The 23,543-nt window shown below is 46.3% G+C and overlaps 1 protein-coding gene across 1 annotated transcript in view; it reads left to right on the top strand.

Annotated features, from left to right (window-relative positions):
* The window catches only part of HTR6 (5-hydroxytryptamine receptor 6), a 306,006-nt gene extending 285,004 nt beyond the window's left edge, over window positions 1–21,002 (top strand). Inside the window, exon 3 of the mRNA XM_069610382.1 lies at window positions 12,972–21,002. Within this exon, the coding sequence (XP_069466483.1) occupies window positions 12,972–13,397 (426 nt within the window). The 3' untranslated portion in view covers window positions 13,398–21,002. The remainder of the gene's footprint in view (window positions 1–12,971) is intronic.
* The last annotated feature ends 2,541 nt before the right edge of the window (window positions 21,003–23,543 follow it).

The following is a 23,543-nucleotide window of genomic DNA, read 5'->3' as shown; positions in this document are numbered from 1 at the left end:
TAGAGCTGGACACATTGAAGAAGCAATCTTCTGCAGGGTCTGGACTCACGACCGCCGCTCCACTGGTACCAATCATATGAAGTGACCTAAATCCTCGAGAACCACATCTACAAAGAACTACTTAATAATGTTGAAAGGAACAGAATACTTGGCCAATCCCAAGTCGGCGTCAGACCCATGAGAGGAACTGACTCAGCATCCCACACATATGGGACGACCGAAAAATAAATGTGGACAACAGTACCCAATCGGCCTCATACTACTGGACATACCAACGGCCTTTGACAAAATCTAACACACAACACTAACGAATAGACTGGAGGAATGAGGCGTTAAAAGCTATTCACTACAATAGCTATAATCTTTCCTCACCAACCGAACACACATACTGCCATTTTCCTTAAACACTAAAAATATAATTTGCGGTGTACCACAAGGCTCAAGCCTCTCCCTGCTTCTCTTCAACATCTACATGACCCCCTTTAATGAAACTCATTGAAACCCATCAACTGACAGACTGCAACTACTCAGACAACACCTGTCTTCAAGATATCTTCTTACCAAGTCCCTGAAAACACCCTCAACAAATGCCTCACCTACATAAATGCTTGGATGTAACGCTCACCTGGTATCCACAGGGACGTCACTCAGCCTGTTCTGACCTCTTACGACCTCAAACCCTTTCCTGGAGTCTACTCGACTGGAGACTGGGCCTGAAACACAGGATTGGTAGAGTTTAACTCCCGATTGTCTCTGTGTGCTTGAACCCCTTCTTCCCCGGGGTCCAACCTCTCCCTTTGATCCACAGCTCACCTTGTTTTCTTGGAAAGTGTGATCTCGATCCTGCTTTCAGCGCAGGGGTGCATTGATTGATGCGGGCTCGTTGCTGCCTAGTTACTTCACTGGCAAGAGTCCGACAGGTAAGTATAATGAGTCTTTTCAACAGTTCTCTAACTTCGTTTCTTTCCTTCCTTAGATGATGGCCGGCGTCCGGGGATGGCGACGTGCTGCTGAGATGAGTAGCGCTGAAGGTGAGTGAGAGGGCGATGCGCGACGCGACCCTTTCGTATTTGTATTGAACTGAGTTCTTTTTCTGTGACTTTTAGGTGTTGCGACGTTTTCAGCGTGGATGCCGGTTATGAAGAAGAAATGCGGTGAGTAAGCGCGGTATGCGGAGCCTCTATATGTTTCCACGCTAACCTGGAGTGTCTTTTCCCTCTTGCAGATGGATGAGAAGTTCCGGAGACAGAGTTCCCCCAGAGCGGCTGGGATTCAGGTAAGCGTTTGAAGCTCGTACAGTCTTTAAAAAATAAGCGAAGATTTGCTGAATGCTTACTAATGCCTTTTTTCTGTTCTTCTCCCTTTTCCTTAGGAAGCGGCGTGCCGAGATGGGAATGACACCGCCTAAGATGCCCGCAGAACAGAAGGAGCGATGAATAATGGGCAGAAGCTCCACAAGGTAAGGCTGTTCCTAACAGTGTTCTTGTTCTTGCAGGAGCTGAGCGCAGAAGAAAGATGCAGGCCTACTGCAGACCGATCCGAACACGGTGAGTGTCACGCTGCAGGTGCAGAAAACACAAAGCATGTTTCTCAGCCTGGGCGTGGCTTAAATAGTCTCTGGGTATCCCAGGTGTCTCTGGGCTGAACCACACCCAAAAGACTAGACTGCACATGCAGTTCTGGGAAACAAAATATGTGGGGGCATCCATCTTGTCCCCATCAATGCACTACAAGTCTAATCCCCAATGTTATCCTATGGGCGTGAGTGAGTCTGCTGCCACAAGCGCCAAGTCTGACTCCAAGAGGGTCTTTGGTGGGATGGAGAGGCCCTTGAGGGCCATGTAGGTGATCGTGGCCTGTGGCCAACCTGACATCTTGGAGGGCTGGGGACATGAGGGGCAAGAATCATGACAGCACTCCCCCCCCCCCAAGCCCCCTCTCAAAGTGGCTCTTCTGTCTGGTCCTGGTTTCTTTGGATGGTTTTGATGAAATTGTCTAAGCAAGCGAGGTGCATGAATGTTCTCACAAGGCTCCCATATCCTGTCTTGTGGACCATACCCGTTCCAGTCTACTAGGTAGTATAATTTGGATCTGACGTACTTTGAATCCAGGATGTCCTTGACTTCGAATTCTGGCTCCCCGGCGACTACTACTGGCTGCGGTGGCGTTGCTACCCGGGTTTCAGGTGGAACTGGTTTAAGGAGAGACACGTGGAACACAGGACGAATCTGCATGTTTGACGGCAAAGCTAGTCTGACCGCCACAGGATTTATCACAGAGGTGATGGTGAATGGACCCAGGTATCTTGGACGGAAAGTTCGGGTTCCTTTAATGGACACGTGTTTAGACGCCAGCCAGACTTTGTCTCCCACTTGGTAGTTGGGGGCCTTTGCTCGGTGTTGATCAGCAAAATTCTTTTGGCGATTCTTAGCTTGAGGTAGGTGTTCAGCTGCCCTTTTAAAGGTTTGAAAAATGGTTGTGTGCAAGGTTTTGACTGCTGGCATTTCCAGGGTTGTAGGAACGTCCAACTCAGAAGTACGTGGGTGCCTGCCATACATGGTATAAAAGGGTGTCTGCCCAGTGCTGGTGTGTAGGGAATTATTATAAGCATATTCAGCTATCCATAATAGGTCGAAACCAGCTTCCTTCAGCTTGGTGTAACATGCAACGCAGATACTGCTCGAGCGTCTGATTTGTCCTCTCAGTTTGACCATCCATTTGGGGATGGTGACTGGTGGATAGCCGGATGTCGAACTGGGCCACAGAGCAGCATTTTCTCCAGAAGTTAGATACGAATTGAGTACCTCGGTCTGAGACCAAAACTGAACGAAACCCATGGAGCCGTACGATGCCTTCAAGAAATACCTTCGCCAGAGTGGAAGCATTTGGGAGCCCCTTAGGTGGAATGAAATGTGCCATTTTTGAAAATAGGTCCACGACCACAAGAATAGTGTTAAACCCTTGACTGGGTGGTAAGTCAGTAATAAAATCGAGGGACAACGTGTGCAGGGTGCTGGTGGGATTTCCAATGGTTGTAATAGCCCAGCCGGTTTCTGCTTGGATGACTTGTTTTGAGCACACACTCCACAAGTTAGGATTAATTGGATGATGTCTTTATGTCACGTGGGCCACCAATAATTTCGTTTTACCTTGGCTAGGGTTTTAGCGATTCCGGCCTGGCCCTGGATCAAGGAATCATGATAACCGGACATGACTTGTTCTCGTAGTTCTTGGTTTGGTAAGAATAAACGATTCCTGAAGTAGGGCAACTGATCTTTTATCATGTAATGTTCTCCTTGTGCACTCCACGCTTGTAATTGCTCCGGACTCATCAGGTTTTGGATTTCTTCATGTAATTCTTTTTGAGTTATGGTTGCTGTGATTCCTAGGAGCTTGTCACTTGGGATGATTGCTATTGGGTCAGGGGTCTGATACCCTTGCTCTTCCACCCCCATACGGGAAAGGGCATTGGCCTTCCCGTTTTTCACCCCTGGTAGAAATGTAATCACGTAGTCATATTCAGCAAAAAAAAAAGAGCCCAACGTAGTTGTCGTGAGGATTGGGCCTTTGCCGTTTTTAGGTACTGGAGGTTCTGGTGGTCAGTTATTACGGTGATTGTGTGTCTGGCGCCCAAGAGGTAGTGCCGCCATGCCTTAAAGGCTGACTTAATGGCCAGGAGTTCTTTGTCTGTGATAGCGTAATTGAGTTCAGGGGGTGTGAATTTACGCGACCAGAAGGCAACAGGGTGTAACTGGCCCGCTTCGGGGTCCTTTTGTGAGAGGACGGGTCCCATAGCCATGCTTGAGGCGTCCGTTTTCACCAGGTATGGGAGATCAGGGCGAGGGTGGCGTAAGATTGGGTCAGATGTGAATCTTGCCTTGAGTTCCTGGAAAGCTTCCTCGGCTTCTGTTGTCCACTGGAACTTTTTGTTGCTTTTCCTTAGCAATGACGTGATGGGATGCACGATTTGCGAAAAATCCTGGGATGAACCGGCGGTAGAAGTTTGCAAAACCCAGCATACTTTGAACCCCCTTGAATGAATTTGGGGATGGCCATTTCAGGATAGCATCTACCTTGTGTACATCAATTCAGATTCCATTCGGGCTGAGAATAAAGCCCAGGAATTCCACCTCAGAGACGTGGAATGAGCACTTTTTGAGCTTGGCGTAGAGCTGGTGTTGACAGTTTCTGCAATACGGATCGGACGTGTTTAACGTGGTCCTGCTTTGATGCGGAATATACTAGAATATCGTCGATGTACACTAGAGCACAGACATCAATCAATTCCAGTAGGACATCGTTCATGAAGTATTGAAATGCTGCAGGCACGTTGCAAAGGCCAAAGGGCATTACTTGATATTCGTACAAGCCGTATTTGGTGCGAAAAGCGGTTTTCCATGCGTCCCCCTGTTTTACGCGAACAAGGTGAAATGCCCCCCTCAGGTCTAGTTTTGTGTAGATTTGGGCATCTTTGACTTGATCAAGCAATCCAGGGATCAGTGGCAGGGGGTAGCGTTTTTTTATGGTAATCTGGTTCAGTGCGCGATAGTAGATGCACGTTCTCAAGTCCCCCTCCTTTTTCGGTACGAAGAATAGAGGACTGGCTGCTGGAGACTTTGAGGGACGGATGAACCCGTTGGCCAGGTATTGGTCAAGATAGGCCTTCAGGTGCTGGTTTTCTGGTTCCGTGAGTGCGTAAATTCGCCCACAAGGGATTTGTGTGCCGGGTATCAGGTTGATTTGGCAATCGTATGGTCTATGCGGTGGCAGGATATTAGCCTGTTCTTTCTGAAAGACATCTTGAAAGTCCTGGTATTCACTTGGTAGGGTGCCGATTGCCACAGTCGCAAGCGTGGAGGTTCTGGTGTCTATTGGTTGTTTCTCTTGGCGATAACATGCGAGGGCGCAAGTCTTGAGAAAGGCCAATTCTTTTGCTCGCCAATCGATTCGAGGATTGTGAGCTACCAACCATGGCATTCCCAAAATCAACCGGAACTGTGGTGCCTTAATGAGGTCGAAAACGATAGATTCTTGGTGTCCATCCTGGCACAGAAGGGTTATAGCTGCAGTGCATTGGGATACTGGACCAGAAGCTATTTTCGTGCCATTGACAGTGGTAACAGTGTCGGTGGTTGATTTAGGGCGTAACTGAAGCCCCATATTTGCCGCAAGATCCTGGTCGATGTAATTCCCAACGGCTCCACTGTCAATTTACGCTCTTACTGCGTGCATCCGGGATGGTTGTTGGTGACTGATCAAGACCACAGATAGTGCAAAATGGGAGGTCTGTAGTTCACTTTCTTCGCTCGACAAGTGGACCCCTACACTTGCCGAGCTGGGGAGTTTTCCGATTCCTTGATGGTATCTTCCTTGTCCGTGGCCCCTACTGTCCTCCTCGGTGGCTTCACAGGGCACTCTTTAAGGAAATGACCTGACCTTCCGCAGTACAGACATAACTGCTGCTGTCTCCTTTTATCCCTTTCCGCTTTAGGCAAGGGGGATCTGACCCCCCCGATTTTCATTGGTTCTCCTGGACCTTCCGTTGTGCGGGCAATATTGTCCTTTGACCGCACATACATAGGCCGAGGGTCCGGTCTGGTTCGATCTGCTCTTCGGTCCTGCAACCTATGATCGAGTTGAACAACAAGGTCAATGAATTCTGAGCAGTCTTTCGAGGGGTTCACTACTTGTGCGAGAACATCCTTGAGCTCCCCCCGCAACACCTGATGAAATAACGTGGTTCGCTTCTCCACTGGCCATTCTGCTTCAACTACGAGTCTATTGAACGTGGCTATGTATGTTAATAGGTCTTGATTCCCTTGGCGTAGGGACAGAAGTTTGTTGTCGAATGCCTGCCTAGGAGTACAGCTTTTCCATCTCCTGCTGAAAGCCCCTGAAGTCATGCAGCAAAGGATCGTCTTGGGCCACAAAGGGTACAGACCAGTCCGCGGCGCTACCACTCAGGTAGGATAGCACAAAAGCGACCCTTGATTGGTCATTCGGAAAGGCCCCTGGTCTACAAAGGAAGTGCAGGCGGCACTGGTTCATGAATGTTGCAAACCTCTGGGGATCCCCCGTAAATTGTTCGGGCGAGGCCAAGGGAACTGCCCCAGGAAGGGTTATCTGAACGGGATTGGCTGATGGTGCTGGCATCGAGGGCACGCTTCCCGGCAATGGTGCATGCCCTGCTTGTGCCCGGAGAAGTTGCCTGCTTAAATCATCAGTGCGTTCTTTGGCTACTATCATTCTCTCCTCAGGGAGGTGGTCTCCTGCCTGGCTGCATGTACTTTGGAACGTAGCTGCCCCAACATGTGGGCTAACTGGTTGGTTTCTGACGTTTCCATGACGCGCAGGTGGATTTTGATGTGAGGCTTTGTGTTCTGTAACGCTCACCTGGTATCCACGGGGACGTCACTCAGCCTGTTGTGACTTCTTACGACCTCGAACCCTTCCCTGGAGTCTACTCAACTGGAGACTGGGCCTGAAACACAGGATTGGTAGAGTTTAACTCCCTATTGTCTCTGTCTGCTTGAACCCCTTCTTCCCCGGGGTCCAACCCCTCCCTTTGATCCACAGCTCACCTTGTTTTCTTGGAAAGTGTGCTCTCCATCCTGCTTTCAGGGTAGGGGCACGTTGATTGATGCGGGCTCGTTGCTGCCTAGTTACTTCACTGGCAAGAGTCCGACAGGTAAGTATAATGAGTCTTTTGAACAGTTCTCTAACTTCGTTCCTTTCCTTCCTTAGATGATGGCCGGCGTCCGGGGATGGCGACGGGCTGCTGAGATGAGTAGCGCTGAAGGTGAGTGAGAGCGCGATGCGCGATGCGACCCTTTCGTATTTGAATTGAACTGAGTTCTTTTTCGGTGTCTTTTAGGTGCCGCAACGTTTTCAACGTGAATGCCGGTTATGAAGAAGAAATGCGGTGAGTAAGCGCGGTATGCAGCGCCTCTAGATGTTCCCATGCTAACCTGGAGTGTCTTTTCCCTCTTGCAGATGGATGAGAAGTTCCGGAGACAGAGTTCCCCCAGAGCGGCTGGGATTCAGGTAAGCGTTTGAATCTCGTACTGTCTTTAAAAAATAAGCGAAGATTTGCTGAATGCTTACTAATGCCTTTTTTCTGTTCTTTTCCCTTTTCCTTAGGAAGCGGCGTGCCGGGATGGGAATGACACCGCCGAAGATGCCCGCAGAACAGAAGGAGCGATGAATGATGGGCAGAAGTGCCGCAAGGTAAGGCTGTTCCTAATAGTGTTCTTGTTCTTGCAGGAGCTGAGCGCAGAAGAAAGATGCAGGCCTACTGGAGACCGATCCGAACATGGTGAGTGTCACGCTGCAGGTGCAGAAAACACAAAGCATGTTTCTCAGCCTGGGGTGGCTTAAATAGTCTCTGGGGATCCCAGGTGTCTCTGGGCTGAACCACACCCAAAAGACTAGACTGCACATGCAGTTCTGGGAACCAAATCATGTGGGGGCATCCATCTTGTCCCCATCAATGCACTACAAGTCCAATCCCCAATGTTATCCTATGGGAGTGAGTGAGTCTGGTGCCACAAGCACCAAGTCTGACTCCAAGTGGGTCTTTGGAGGGATGGAGAGCCCCTTGAGGGCCATGTAGGTGAATGTGGCCTGGCTCCAGCCTGACATTTTGGAGGGCTGGGAACATGATGGGCAGGAATCATGACACTGGATGACAAACCAGCTAAATCCATCCAAAACAGAAATAATGACCTCTCCACCGGAAGACAATGCAATACAGGCATACCTGGCTTAGCCACCAAGAATGGGGTCCCAACCGGATACATCGACAGTGATATAAAATCTGGAAAATCTCATGAACATCTACCTCTCTTTGGAACCACAAGTCAACGCAATAAAAAAAAAAGTCTACCTCTTGTGATTAATAAGAGGGATCTTCCCTAACCTAAATTTCCCACACAAAACCTGTGTGATCATCTCATTGGGATTATCAAGAATAGACTACGCAAATAGTCTTAACCTTGTAATGCCAGAACGCCTCACAAAAAAACCCCACATCCAAAATACTATAGCAAGACTACTCCTTAGACTAAATAGAAGATACCACATCTCACCGGCCCTGAGAAGTCTACACTGGCTACCAGTAAAGAAACACATTAATTTCTGGATTGCACACGAATCACTACACGGACAAGGAGCTGAATTCCCTCCAATTGAAATCACTCGTTACCAACCAGAAAGACACTTAAAATCAAGCAGCAACCTCCAAATAGAAACAAGACACAGGATAGCCAAACTATGGAACTTGATTCCAAAGGAAATAACAATGACAGAAGGCCACCTAACATTCAGTAAACAACTAAAAACCTGGCTATTCAACTCACCGAGATAATCATAGACGTGCACCCCTACAAACATACACCTAGAGCAAAGCAAACACTGGGCAATACAGAATGAAGAACTGACAATAAAACTACTGAACACCCAGAGATCCCCAGAAACCAACTAACCACCCCCTTCTCTTTTCCACATCCTCACACCTTCCATGTATTATACACACCCAGAGGGCTAGTGAACCAACCCACCAAGAACATGCAAACCACACACCTCTCTCTAATCATACTATATACTCAGTACCTGCAGACAACAAACAACTCAGACACTGGATGCCACCCTTCTGTACACAAGCCCAGTGCACATAACAAAGCACACCTAGAAAACTCACATGCACAGACACCAGTTTCTCTCGGTTCTGCACGCGTCAACTGATGAGTACAACCTCTATTCTATCCCTCTCTCCCTCACTAACCAACCCTACCCACTTTTCTTACAGAGCCGCGTGCCTGGAAACCAATCAAATGGTAGTGGTGCGCGGTATAGATCAACATAACACTTTCCCAACTAATTTTGAAGATGCTGTTTAATGTATCATATTTACAAAAACAAAAATGATACTCACGAAACAAATCAATTATAACTCATATCCTATACATGAATGCCCAAAGGCTGCGTCATAATCTAATGTGAATAGATTTCAGATGGCAAAGTGCTAAACACAACAGGTATGAAGCAGACAGCCGATTCATTTAATGAGGATACAAGCACCAATGTGTGTGACAGGGGACAAGGCTACCACCACCATATACAATACACACAATTGCCTGTATCTCTTTCAGGCTTAGTTACACTATGGCAGAAACAAAAACCAACTCGTTTTGGTGGCAACCCAACAGTATATGGCCGCCTTCATCAGGGTCAATTTCCTTTCACAAAACATACAATGAATTTGACAGCAGTAATCAAGTTTGTTCTAAGTTTCGGTATTCATGTGCCCCTCAGCCGCACCACCCATTACAAACGCTGCAGTGGTATCAGGTTTTAAGTTTTAATATGTGCATGACCAGGGAAAATAAAACTGCTATGTAGCAGTGACATTGGCATCAGAAAGGTTGCTGTCTGCAATTTGGATGCCAGTCAAGTTCTGGGCGAAAGGGTATTATAGTCTGGGCTGGTGCAAGCAGTAGGCAAGCTAGGCTGCTGCCTATGGTGCTGGCCAGCACGGGGTGCCAAAGAGCAGGTCTTTCCCCTCTGCTTTCATGAATTACAAAAGATATGTAAACCAATCTGTATTAAGATAACTGCATAATGTCTTCCTGAAATTAGGAGGTGGCCTGCTGCGGATCACAGTGCTCTAACATGGCTGGGGAAACAGGGACATTGCCTATTGACACATGTCGTTGAGCAGCACAGTACATTGTCTCAAATACAAGCACAGTGGTCTAGCAGGACCAAATGTTGATAAAACAACATGGTCAGAACCGCGGCACTCGTACCAGGAAGGTTGCTCCTGGAACTTCTGGCAGCAGAGCATGGGCTAGGTGAGGTACACCTCACAGGTAAGAGAAGGAGGGAGATGGGGTGAGTGTAGAGGCCTCATGCAAGTTCGGCAAACATGTGTTAATCTGTTTAACCGCATCATCTCAGGACAGATTAAAGTGTGCTGTACTTGCAGCACATTTCCTCAGAAACATTTTCATTATTATGAACAATCTGATAGATATCACTTTTTAAAAAATGCTGGAAGGGCTGAGTTTGAGCACTGACCCCCACAGTTGGCTTATTGTAGAAATGCTCTCATGTGTAAGTAATGCATATTTATTCATACAACTTTAAAACTATTTTATGAATAAATAGACGTTTTGGGCACACATGCTATTTGAAAATTGAATTTCTTTATATTTGGGTGAATTTGCATTTGCAAGCATTATCTAGCATTTCTTGATAATTTAATAAAGATGCCCAATTAATTTGCAATGTTCTATATTTACTTTCAAAGCAATACTGAACTGTACTGGTCAAGTATTGCTGTCTTTGCCAGCATATTAACATCGAGTGCAGTTTATGAATACAATATAAGAATGCTGGCTAAGATAATGTGCATGTTAAGGGTAAATGCACAGCAATCAACCTGCACTTGGTTTTATGTAGGTTTTACCATCTTCAAATGCTGGTCAAACTTTTGACCTACTATGACAAATATTAAACTAAATGTAACAATTTGGAATGTCCTATAGCAATTTGATAATGGAAAAAAAGGTCTGCCCCTCCAGATTGATGGCACTTAAAAGCAGTGCCGGAGCAACTAATAATACACTGGGGCTGCTACTGAACATAGTGGACGCAGATGGCACTTTTCCTGCAGTGCACTTGCACTCCAAAAGGGCCACCAATGCTCCAGCTCCCTGGCTGCACTGCAAAGCATTCTTAGAATGTGCTTCCTGGCTGCCCCCGCCCACCTCCTTGGGCAGCCTGAGATTGGCTCTTGGGCATTGTGGGCAGACTTTCTACAATGGGGCAGAGAGAGTGAGAGAGTGAGGGTGGGAGAGTGAGAGAGAGAGAGAGTGAGAGAGACAGAGAGATTTTTTTTCAGGCCAGCAACAGCTGCCATGAACACTACCTCTTTTTCACCTTGCCCTGCCACTAACAACCAAGTAAGTCTTGTAATGAGCTATTTAACGAGGCTGAGTGCAGAAAGCAGGCAAGTTTGAACAGTGCACTCCCTGCACCAGTCTCACTCCCCAGCCAGCACACAGTCACTGGTATGAGCTGCTGATTGAGTTACAGGGTTATATAAAATATAAAAGAGGAGCTCTCCATATGCATGGGAGCTAACATGCTGCATGCATCTAGAGCTCATGCTGTACATGTTCTTTTCAAGCAAAACATGTACTGTCACTGCCTATGCTGTGGAAGTTATCTGCTTAGGGAGCCTTTTAGGTGGGAAACCTGCGCTGACCTTGCACATGCTGTACCTGAACCAGTGTGTGAAGAAGCTTGCAATGATCCTGTTTGTGCCTGAAATTGACCAATTTGAGTGAAGTGAGCATAGACGCTTGCAATAAGTTGCTCTGCTAATACTGTACTTGTGCATATGTGTAAGGAAACATTACACTGGCCCTGGTATGCTGTGCGGGTACCTGTTTGAAAGGGACTGCAATGACCCTGCCCATGCTGTACCTGTTTGTCAGGGAAGCTTCCAGTGACCCTGCATATACTGTGCCTGTTTGAGAGAGAAGCATTTCTGGCCCTACTCATGCTATCCATGCTCCCATTTGTTAGGAATATATGTCAGACTTTGCCAAGCTGTACCTGTACACATTTGTGAGGGAAACATGCACTGGCCTGTACTTTTTTTTGTGAAGGACGCTTGCATTGGTTTTTTTGTGAGGCAACTTCCACTTCACCGTGCAGAACTACTTGTGAGAGAGGTTTTCTCTTGTATAAATGCTGGATCTGTTTGTGATGGAATGTTGCACTAGCCCTATCCATGCTGTATGTATAATTGGTTGTTAGGAACGTTTGTAGTGATGCTGTAGCTGTTTGTGGAAAGCGCCCACTGGTCCTGCCCATGCAGTTCCTGATGGAGTTTGAGAAAAACTTGCAATATCCTGGTGTATGTTATACGTGTTTGAGGAAAGCCTGGGTTGGGCCTCCCTATGATGTGCCTGTACCTGTTCTGTTTGTGTGGGAAGCCGGTGCTGGTGCTATATAGTAACTGTATAGGCTCGCTTTGTGAGTAAATATGGTACTTTTGGAAACTGTGCAGCACTGCTGGCTAGGCTGTGACTTATGGGTGGCTGTGAGGGAGGGAATCTGGACCTGCGGCTTCCCATGCGGTACCTGTTTGGTGTGTAAGAGTAACCTGCAGTGTTGTTGGCCACGATGTATCTGTCCCATGTGATCGAAGCTTTCAATTATGTGCCTTATGTGGTTCCTATTCTTTGTGTAAGGGTTACTTCTCTGATACCCATGTTGTACCTTTGTGTGGAGGCGTGGGATATGGGACGTCTGAGGTTCGGTATTTTCAATTCTACTGATATCATAGGTGTTGCGTGCTTCTGCCTATTTGTATTGCTATTCCTTCCTGAACTGGAGATAGTTTCTAATGCAGCCTGCATATTATATATTGTGTCAGTAGGAGAGAATGATTTAATGTTACCTTGTTATGAAAAGGTCTACTACATGATGGGGAAACTACAGCTTGTGAACATGGTGGTGAAGGCATGCACGTGCAGTGGTGAGGACACACCTGGGATGAGATCAATGTATAGTCAGGACACCTGGGGTTGGTAGAGGGGCGGGGCAAAATTACCTTTTACCTAAGGTGCCATAAGTCCTTGCACCAGCCCGGATCATAGTGTACATGTGTGCTCATTATCAGACATGCATTTCTGGCTGCGGTGTACCCCAACCCTGCTCCCTGTTTAAAGAAATCAGAAATGTGATGGGCATAGCGCAGTGGAGCATTTCTGTCTACAGTTCACTTTAAAAAGATACCTACTTGCACTTGCCACATAAAAGTGGATTTTGGAGCATGACAGTTGCCTATGTGTCCAGGTACAGAATGGGCAATGGCAGATATGTGACAATGTCCTTGTTTGCAGGCAATGTGATTCCTTTTCGTTCAATGAGGCTTTTCATTTTGTCACCCATTGCAGGCTGTGTGCGACTGCGTCCCCGACAGCCTCTTTGATGTTCTCACATGGCTGGGATACTGCAATAGTACCATGAACCCCATCATCTACCCACTGTTCATGCGTGATTTTAAGCGTGCAATGGCCAAGTACCTGCCCTGCTGCCGACGTTCATCTGAGCACAGATCCAGTGCCATCTCTTTGTCCATACGCAACTCCAACAGCGGCCAGCGGCTGGGACTTTCTCTTAAGAACATGCTCAACCTGCGTGGGGATCCAGACTCCATGGAGTCAATTACTCAGGCCAACGAACAGCTCCTACTGCCACACTGCAAAGATCACACCCTGGACACTCTGCCAGCTACCGGGGCTGATTCAGTCAACTTGTTTGACTTTGAGCAAACAGATCATGAGCTGCAGGTTCACCAGCTGAACACCCCCATGGACTGACTGTGGCGGCATTGGGGGAGTGGGTTCCTTCTTGCACGTGTGAACTATCCTGCATACGTTTGTACTTCTTAGTGCAAAGAGACCATATTAGGGACATGGTACTTTACACCAAACTTATTTGTCAAGTACCCTGTCTGATGGAATCTGGGCTGGGTGTACCATCCTTTGTCTGAACAATTCCTGGAAAGGCGTAACCCCTCTTAGGTTTTGGGGGGTGTCTTATTTATGGTCTGAATCATGTGTGACATCTGCCTCGAGTGTGACTTGTGCTTAGCGTATTGCAGATTGGGGGCACAAGAATCAAATAATGAGGCCAAATCACACAAAACATGGCATTCTGGCCCTTAATTATCTTGGTGCTTCTCTGACCAGCAATACCCCGTAGGACACAAGTTATTGGGGATGCAGATGAAAGGCTATGCATAAATAACTGGGACCGTAAGGGCTTGGTTGGTAGAACAGGCTGAAAGACGGTGCTGGGGTTCACCAATCACAGGAGTGCTGCATGATGTCCAGGTGCATGTGAAACATCTGTGATCATGAAAGGATTGAAGTATCTTTGGCACAGGAGCACCTTGGCCAAGGAGTCCAAGCAGGTAGTGGAGTAACTTTGCTGAAAATGTTGGGGGTAGGGGGCATGGCATCTAAAGGAAAGTGGACCCTTCCAAATGAGGGGGACAAAGTGGTGTGCCACGAAAGTTGGGGAGACAAACACTGCTGTCTCCCCCTAAAATTACACCAATGCAAGACGGCCCTGATCGACTGGACTACTTCTGCCACTGGAGAACTTTTAATAACACACCTAACATTAACAGGCCTCAAATGGAGTGAACCATTTCTAACAATGAATCACCATTCTGTCTGGTTTAGTAATAGCTCCAAGATAAATCCCTCAATTTTGTCCATTGTTGCTGGTCCACCAAGACAATAATATTTTAAACGATTGACAATTCTGTCTGTCTGCAAGATGGGTGGGAGCACTGTTTGCTTCTCTCATTGATCCCTCACCCAAATGGGGCATTTCCATTTAAGACACCAGCACAAGGTCGGATGATCGTATCGAGAAGTGGTTCTCCTCCATCATATCTGGGTAGACTCAGTTTTTCTGATGGCTGACTCCAACCCTGACCTTCTGCCTCTGCTCTCTTCCATGCCCAGGGAACTTCGTAACCACGCTTTTCAGCATCTACATGGATCTGCTAGATTATTTGGTGGCGATCATGGTCATCTACATCCACAAATGTGAAAACTCCAACTTTATAGGAGAGTAGTGCCACTGTTGGATGTCCACCACCTTGAAGACAATCTCAGTGCTACTGAGGATTCAATTCCTTCTCTTTCAAACTGAAACCTTTCAAAACGAAGATGTTTTTCAATAATACCTGCCTAGCTCTAAGCACTGGCCAGATTTAGTATCACTCTAACATTGATGTCTTCTGCTAAATTATTTGGTTTCACTATCAATGAATCTTCCATCATTTGAAGGCACCTGTTGCAACCATTGTAAAAATCATACTTGTTTTAACTGTGTCTGTTGAAAAGTAATCAAACATTTCTTAACACCTTCTGGTTTGCCTACGATCTGCCGAACGCCAGGTCTTTACTAACTTGTTGGTGGAAGTGGTATTCTTTCTGGCCTTCCCTCTTCTACATGTGCCTCTTTTAAAGATGTACTTCATGCTGCAGCTAGGATTATTTTCAAGTCCATTACAATTAACCCTTCATTCCTTTTTTAGTTGATCCTCATCGTTATCCAACTAGTTGTTACTGGTCATTTTAAGTTATGCTGCAATTCCATCATGTTGCTTGCCTTGAGGGAGCATGCCCATCTCTGTGAGGTGCTTCATATCTCTGCCGATTCTAGGAGAACGAGAACCCAGGTTATTTTGAGCCTCACTATTGCAAAGTTACACTGTCCTAACATTTTAATCCAAGCCTTTCCTGCCACAACGCCACACCTCTGGAACCTTATCCTAGCATTTGGTTATGGCCTTATTGTCTATCATTCAGCAATGCTCTTACAATTGACCTATTTAAGTTATTCTTCAGGCCCCTGTCCAGGTAATGCCACTGACGTGGCAAATGTGTTTCTTCTTTTAGCTAACTTCATCTTTCCTCTATCGATTTTCTTTCCATTTGTTTTATTTCAATTCTAAATGTATTTACTTATCCTCCCCGACCATGTTTTATTATTAGTATTTTGAAGATTGTTGTTTGAAAATATGTTTCTTCACATGTATTATCTGTATGGTCTGTCCAGTCTTCCATTATGCCTTAAGATTATGTGTACCCTTTAATAAATGTTTAAATAATATTAATGTAAGCTGATGCAAGAAGGCCTGAGAAATCACTTGGGTGAATTATCAGCCATTTTCCCTCTCTTTTATAGGTTACATCTTCAACTCTTGCTCTTCCTGATTTTAGGACTCATGGGTACGTAAAATGTTTCGGGAATTGCTGGGATTGGTGATGCTCATTTCAGAGAGAACTAGCCGCAGAAGACCAGGAATTTACCTGAAAGTTGCATTTAGAGGGAATCGCATCCAGAGATGCAGGAAGATCGTCTTCCGATTCTTGCATATCAATGTTGAGTTTACCTAGCCAGCTCCTTATGTCACAAAAAGTATCTACAAAGATTGCACACGGGACCTGGATTTTCCTTCTATGCAGCATGGCAACTATAATTCAGGATAAAGGGGGACTTAACTTATTTAAGGTGCACAGTTGATTTTGTTATCTTGCTATCGGGCCACCAAAATGTAAACATGTGGTCTTGTGATGTCTTCTGTTAACGCATATTGTAACATCCAAATTGTTACCAATAATAGTGCGTATTGAAAGACGCTGACAATATTTCATGTAAAGGTGAAGCCTTTCCATACTGTGCGAATGGGTGGATTGACCAGTGTGAGCCAAGTTCAAGTGGAAAGGAGGGAAGAGGGAGATATTGCTCCTGCCTCTAAATTCTAGAGGTTTGAGAGAGATTGTCTAATTCAACATAGGCCGAGATTCATGCTTAAATTGACCTTTGATATAGAAGCAGTTACTTCTTGAAGTGACTAAGTTGATGTCTTTCCTGCCGGTTGGGCCAAGCACAAGGCTTCTTTTCTGAAAGGTGGAGATTGATGAATGTGTTAGAATTTAATAGAGTTTAAACGTAAAATGATGTGAAACCATGATGTTTGTAAATTCTATAAACAAATAAGAATTTAATACATACCCATAAAAAGTCAAATGTGCCATGAAGCTTAAAGATGAGAGAAAATGACATAACGTGCTGGTATGCAGATATCAGCAAAATCAATCAATTATATTTCTAAGTAGTGGAGGATCACGCATGTTTATACATTAAGGATTAGCATCAAACTTTGTCCGACTGACTATGAAGTTAGAACTCCCAAATCAAACATTAACATGCTCATTGTGACCCTTATGCAGAAAGCCCCACCCGCCCCCTCTAATGGCCTCTTAATTAGGCCAGAGAACACAGCAGAGTGGAACCATACTACATTCACAGCCAGGGTCTGTTCCACCAGATTCTTGTGGTTACCTGCATGAGAAATGGGCAAACACCAGAATGATGTGCTAGAATCTGCTCTAGGCAGATAATCTGACTGGATCATCGCAATGGACGCCACAGTGATCAGTAATGGAAGTTGTCAGATCTGGCAGAAGCGACAGGGATCCGTGCCTACCTGCACATCAAAATTGTGATGCTTGTTGATTCCCTACATGGAGTGGGTAAGCATGCAGAGCAGTTTTCTCACTTAGAATCCCGCTGAAAGCAGGGAAGTCAAATCAAAATGGCACTGATGCAGAAAAACACACAGTTCTTCTCTGCGTGTTTTCCCAAATCCATGCCATTTTTCATAAGGTTTACAATGAGCATGACATTTTTGGGCTCAAACAACAACAAAATCTATCTACTTTTCCAAGATACACAGTAAGTACCCACCTTTTGGATTGCATTGTAAATTTATCAATCTATAAACAACAAACAAATTACCATCATCAGGAATCTTGCCACAATGGTGAATTTCCAACTGCGGAAATCTGCACGATCACTAGTTTCCAGAAATGTGTCTCCCAATGACGATAAAGATACAGGAACCCACAAAATTGAGCTTAGTATCTCAGACAACATGTAGCACTCTAAACATGTTAGGCTTGCTTTGGCACAATAGCACGCTATTGTTGATGCCAGATTAGAAGTGTTTATTTAATTTGGAGTGAATAATGTTCAGATTATGCCCCAGAAATTGAGAGATATGTATGGGGTTTGCAGTTACATAAAGAATGTTCTGCCTGTGCTTGCTTGACATTTGGGCCTGGACCACACACTGGCTTTGTGGACATGTAAGAATGTGAACTAACTTGCCTGAGCAGAGTTAACAGCAGAAAGTTGGGGAATTTAATTTTTGCAGCTGCTCTAACAATGGGAAAGCTGTCCGGCACAGCTATCATAGACTGGGACTGCTCAACCTACTTACAAGGACTTTCAGATCTCATATTGATCTCTCAAGGTCTGGCCAACTGGCGTGATCCTTGAGCATCATGAGGTAAGTAGATTGAGAGGGAGCTACTGGCAGCATTACAACAATGTTGCAGTGAGAGCACAGTTATTCACTCGCAAGGCTGAAGACTCATTCCGACGGTCTGATTGAAGTCTGAATGCACTAGTGAGAGTGGCATCCACATTTCGAAACTGTACAATGGTCTAGCGCATTTTCCCTGTAGGCAGAGCATCCCAGACAAGGATTAGGGATGAACAAGGTTTATATACATCTTTGGGTGCAGTGATCATAAAGGTCCTGTTCCAGAACCCCAGAACCTTTCAATACAGAAGAGATTAAAAGGATGTTCTATTAATATACATTAGGTCTCTGAAACTCTTATCACATGAGTAAGGTTTTTCATGTGGAAGGCACAACTGGATTGACACTGAACTCCAGAATTCACATTAGCTTTATTTACACAGAAAAAAAGGTGCAATGATAAACCAAACACAGGTTCACAAAAGCAAAAACTTTAATTCTCATTCTCTCAGTTCTTCAAAAAGCAAAGCAAATTAAACAAAATAGTCACACACTTACAGAAGGCCTCATTCCCCCTTCATAGAGTCTCTGCCAGTCTCTTTTAATAGTCTCTCTAACAAGGTGTGGATATTCTGGGGCACCTGAACCCCAGGAACTCTCTCTCTATCAGAGTATGGTGTATCCAATGCCCAGCTAGTCTGGAACTCAGAGGCTTCCACTAGTCCTTAGGTCATTTTGAAAAGTACCATCAAAGTCCAAATTCCTCTTACAATGGTGTAGGCTACACAATAAAAACAAAATGATATTGGTTTCTTATATTGAAATTCCTGTCAAACTGCGTCCCCTAAACTCAGGACCGGGACTGGGTATAAACCCGGGCTGCTCAGTTTAGTTGTTTCTAAGACGAGAGCTTTGCCCCTAAGTTAACCTCCAAACCAGGTCTCCTGGGTTGGTTCCTTCTGAGAAACAGGGAGATACCTGGGAGAGTTTTCTAGATGTTGTGCCTACTCCCATCAGTCCGACATCTCTCCTACCTGTCTGTTGGGTCCCCACACCTCTTCTTCAACCATGTGCATAACATTCCTGTGTCTCTTTCTCTATCTCTCTCTTTCTCTCTGTCTCTTTCGGTTTCTCTCTCTTGGTCTCCCTTGCTCTCTTTGTCTCTCTCTCTCTCTCTCTCTCCCTTTCATCCTCTCCTCCCTATCTACTAACATCTCCACCTTCTGAATCTTAGTCTCTTTGGAGTTCCCCAGTTTGTCAACGGATGCTTCCCTGCTAGGCTCCAAGCCCCTGTGGAACCTCTTCACATTCCCTGCTCTTCTTTGTTTTCCTAGCATTTGCCATCCTTCTGCCCAATATTTCAGCCTCCTCCTTAACTCTTGCCACCTACGCCTTAGCTAGTTCCACCCCTAGCATTATTGCCACCATCTCCTCAATGTTCAACACCTCCTCCTTTATAGATGTGATCTTCACTTCTCTCTTGCCACTATCTCTCTAGCTCTCTCTGTCTCTTCAGCATCTTGCCTCTAATGCACTTGCTAATGTCCAGCGTTCTCCAAATGTGAGTCTCCTGCACCAAAGACCCACAGTCAGAAACTGTGGCTACTGTTTTATAGGAAGGCTGCCCATCCTATTGTGCAGACCCACCACTGAGGGTCTGCAACAGAGTCTGGTAATGCCCTTGACCTGGGGATTGGCTCTTCCTTCTGGCTACACCTGGGCCAGATTCAAGGTTAGGGTCTGATCCAAATTATATGAAGCCCAGAAGAGCCTTTTCCAAATACATTTTTTAAATGCAATTCACTCCTTCTAATCCTCCCTGTTGGTGCTTGTGCTGAGCCGAGGCTTTGTGAATGATCAACGGGTGAAATATATTGTCATGATTCCTGCCCCTCATGTCCCCAGCCCTCCAAGATGTCAGGCTGGAGACAGGCCACGAACACCTACATGGCCCTCAAGGGCCTCTTCATCCCTCCAAAGACCCACTTGGAGTCAGACTTGGCGCTTGTGGCAACAGACTCAGTCACTCCCATAGGATAACATTGGGGATTGGACTTGTAGTGCATTGATGGGGACAAGATGGATGCCCCCACATATTTCGGTTCCCAGAACTGCATGTGCAGTCTAGTCTTTTGGGTTTGGTTCAGCCCAGAGACACCTGGGATACCCAGAGACTATTTAAGCCACGCCCAGGCTGAGAAACATGCTTTGTGTTTTCTGCACCTGCAGCGTGACACTCTCCGTGTTTGGATCGGTCTCCAGTAGGCCTGCATCTTTCTTCTGCGCTCAGCTCCTGCAAGAACAAGAACACTGTTAGGAACAGCCTTACCTTGCGCTGCTTCTGCCCATCATTCATCGCTTCTTCTGTTCTGCGGGCATCTTCGGCGGTGTCATTCCCATCCCGGCAAGCCGCTTCCTAAAGGAAAAGGGAAAAGAGCAGAAAAAAAAGCATTAGTAAGCATTCAGCAAATCTTCGCTTATTTTTAAAGACTGTACGAGCTTCAAATGCTTACCTGAATCCCAGCCCGTTCTTCTGCCTCTTGCTGTTTCTCTTCTTCTCCTTACCTCAACCACCTTTCATGTCTCCTCCTACCTGCTTTCAATAACTTCTCAACCTCCTTCTTGATGTTCCTCACCATCTGCAACAATGTCTTACACCAACCAACCTCCACCAACAACCTACCACATCCCTCCTTTACATTTCCTATGTCCTCCAACAACTCCTGCACCTCTTGCCTGGATCTTCGCAACTCCTCTAATAAACCTCCCACCACACCGCCTATGACGGATTTACACCTCCAACTCTCTGCTGTCTTCCATCAATAAGTCTTCGCCAACCATCTATAGGGATATGGTGGCATGCTCGCCTTAAATGGATATAGTGCTCTGCTCAAATACCCCCTTTTGCCCTTTCCTCCTTACCATTTCCAATCCTTTCACTGCTCCTCCAGTCTGCTGCTTGACTATCCACTCCAGCAACCCTCTAAAACCACCGTTGTGTTACTCCAAAGGCTGAGAGACTAAGGGCCTCATTACACGGACGACGGTAAGGGTTAACGGTCACCGTTAATGGTACCGGTGACCGTTAACCCTTACCGCCTTACTACGAGGTCCCTTTGCGGGCTGGAGAATTTAACGCCTGCTTACTGCAGGCGTTAAAAACCAACCCGCAAAGGCACCAGAGAGCTAATTACGGTACCGCAATTTGCGGTGCCGTAATTAGCACCTTCCCCATTCCCATTATGCCCTATGGGGCAAAAATGGGAATGGGGAAGGGCAATGGGGGAAGGGGGAATTACTGCCCCACCAACCTTGGAATAGGGCGGTAATTCCCCTTTGACACCAAGGCGGTGCCGGTATTTTACCGGCATGGACCAAGGTGCTAATAGCTAATAGCACCTTGGTCCACCGCCGTCCGTGTAATGAGGCCCTAAGTGTGTTCAGAACTGCTCTTTTTAGACAGTCTTACCCCAGCCCCACTCGTGGTGGATTACAGAGTAACAGCCTGAAGTTGTAGTAGTAGGCAAGGGCTCCTTTCTGATTGCCTATTGGCCCTTCCTTTGTATGCCTGCTTGGGGTGGGTCTCACTGGTACAGTGGATATGAGAGGGGGCGGCTTCTTGGATGGCACTACATTGTGCGACTTCCCCCTGTCTGCCTGCTCCCTGGTGCCTTCCTCATGCCCCAACCACAGTGGGGCTAATTTCCAATCGGGACGTAATGTAAATGAAAGGCGTAAAAGCCTTGTGCAAGACTTTTACACCTTTCATTCATGTCATGCCCCATTTTCCATCATTTGCATGGTGGAGAGAAGGGGCAGATTGTAACTTACAATTCCACTGCCCGTTCGCCTCTATACAAATACTACAGCATTTGCAATGCTGTGGATTCCTATTGAGTTTGCTGGCTTTCTAAGCCAGCAAAAGCAGATGGACTCCATAGGGATCCATTGTAAAGTCTGCCTGACATGCATACATGGCAGGCAGTGTATATTTAATTTGCACGGCTGGTGGAGTGCAAAAGAGAAAGTACAGGCGTGTAAGCCATCTTTTTACCCTGCCTTTTGCACTCCTCCATAGAAATGAAGAAAAATTGGTGGCGGGGACCTGTGCACACCAAAGTGCAAACGTAACAGGTCCCTGCTGCCGAATTCGGGGAGACTAAAAACTGAGCTGCAGTAATTTCTGGCTTCTTACTTGCCCTTTGGGGCTCCCTGGCCATTTAGTTGGAGTTTAGGTGGTGGGGAGAGAGTAGTCTTGTTACTCAGGTTCCCAGATCCTGCTTTAATGTGCCTCAGATCTTCCCTTAACCAAACAGAGTTGTCCATCCTCCTTTCATCTATAGTGAACTGGGGGGGTCCATCTGGATTCACAGGGTCTTTGCTTCAGCTCTCCTCCAGCATTATCCCTGACCCTGGGCTGGTCTTTCCTCTTCTATACCTTTAAAATGTCCTCGCTTGGAATTCATCACCCCCCAGGAATCTGTCAGTGGTGATGAGGTCTACTCCTGGGCTGACACTTTCCCAGCATTTAACTCTCGCTTGACCCTTGCCGTCTGGATGCTTGTTCTCGCTAATTGGGTTTACCGTCTTCAGCAGAAATGACTAACACTGATGCTGTGTGGTTCTCTGTGATTTTTGTACTGGTTCATTTGAGGGTTTGTTCTTTCACTGGGTGAACAGCCCCCAGTTTGGGTATCTCTTTGGTCAGGGAGTCTTCCGCTGGTGATCTTATTAGCAGATAGGCCTCCTCTGATTGAGGAAAGGGCTGCTGGCCACAGATATCATCTCAGGGACTTTCTTCCATGGTCCATGAGTTGTCTCTTTTGTGTAAGCCCGGTTTTGCTAACTTGCAGGGTTGCGGGGTTCATCGGTTCTTTCAATGCTGCAATTTCATTTTCCTCCCCCTTATCTGAAAGAGGTGTGGGTTCACCTGTGGTATTTTCCCTGGCTCCTATCAAGCACCTTTGTGGGTTGACCCAATATGCCCCATAGTTCTTCCATCCCTTTGACTGTGATTTTGGTTTCCCGGCCTGGGTTTTCATTGAGTAACCCAGAGGGATTATGGGAGTGGTAGTTCGTCCCCTTTTGCTCTGTGGAAACACCATGGGTTTGCTGGGATGGAGCGTTTGCTATGAAGTGAACATTGTGACAGCCCCCTTCTATGTGGAGGGGGTGCTGCTCAGGTGAGCCAGGGGGCTTTACAGTCACCCTGCCAGGCACCCCCGCATCCCAGCAAGCGATCTGTCACAGTAGTGTATGAAACAGTGCTTACAGTGGTCACTAAAACTCTGCTCCTACCCCGTCTTCTGAATCCACCCTTAGATGGTACATTTATGCTCTGCCTCGCTAGGCCCCTTGGTTCTCCATTCACACAGAACAAGAGGCCATATTTTACCAACAGGATACAAGGAACCTTACATCAATTTACAAATTATAGTCATATACATGCCCCACTCCATTCTGGAGGTGTTTGTCGAGCAACAAATAATATTATTGAATCACTCATTATAAATCCAGATCTTACTGTTACAGAATGCAAAAACAGTTCTTGAACAATCTTCTCAGGCCACAGAACCCCTTTAGCACACACCCCTGCAGTGTCGCCGTCAAG

This window comes from Ambystoma mexicanum, chromosome 8 (assembly GCF_040938575.1).
Source record: "Ambystoma mexicanum isolate Mex_15411 chromosome 8, UKY_AmexF1_1, whole genome shotgun sequence".
Taxonomy (NCBI): domain Eukaryota; kingdom Metazoa; phylum Chordata; class Amphibia; order Caudata; family Ambystomatidae; genus Ambystoma; species Ambystoma mexicanum.
This window is presented reverse-complemented; position numbering and strand designations above follow the sequence as displayed.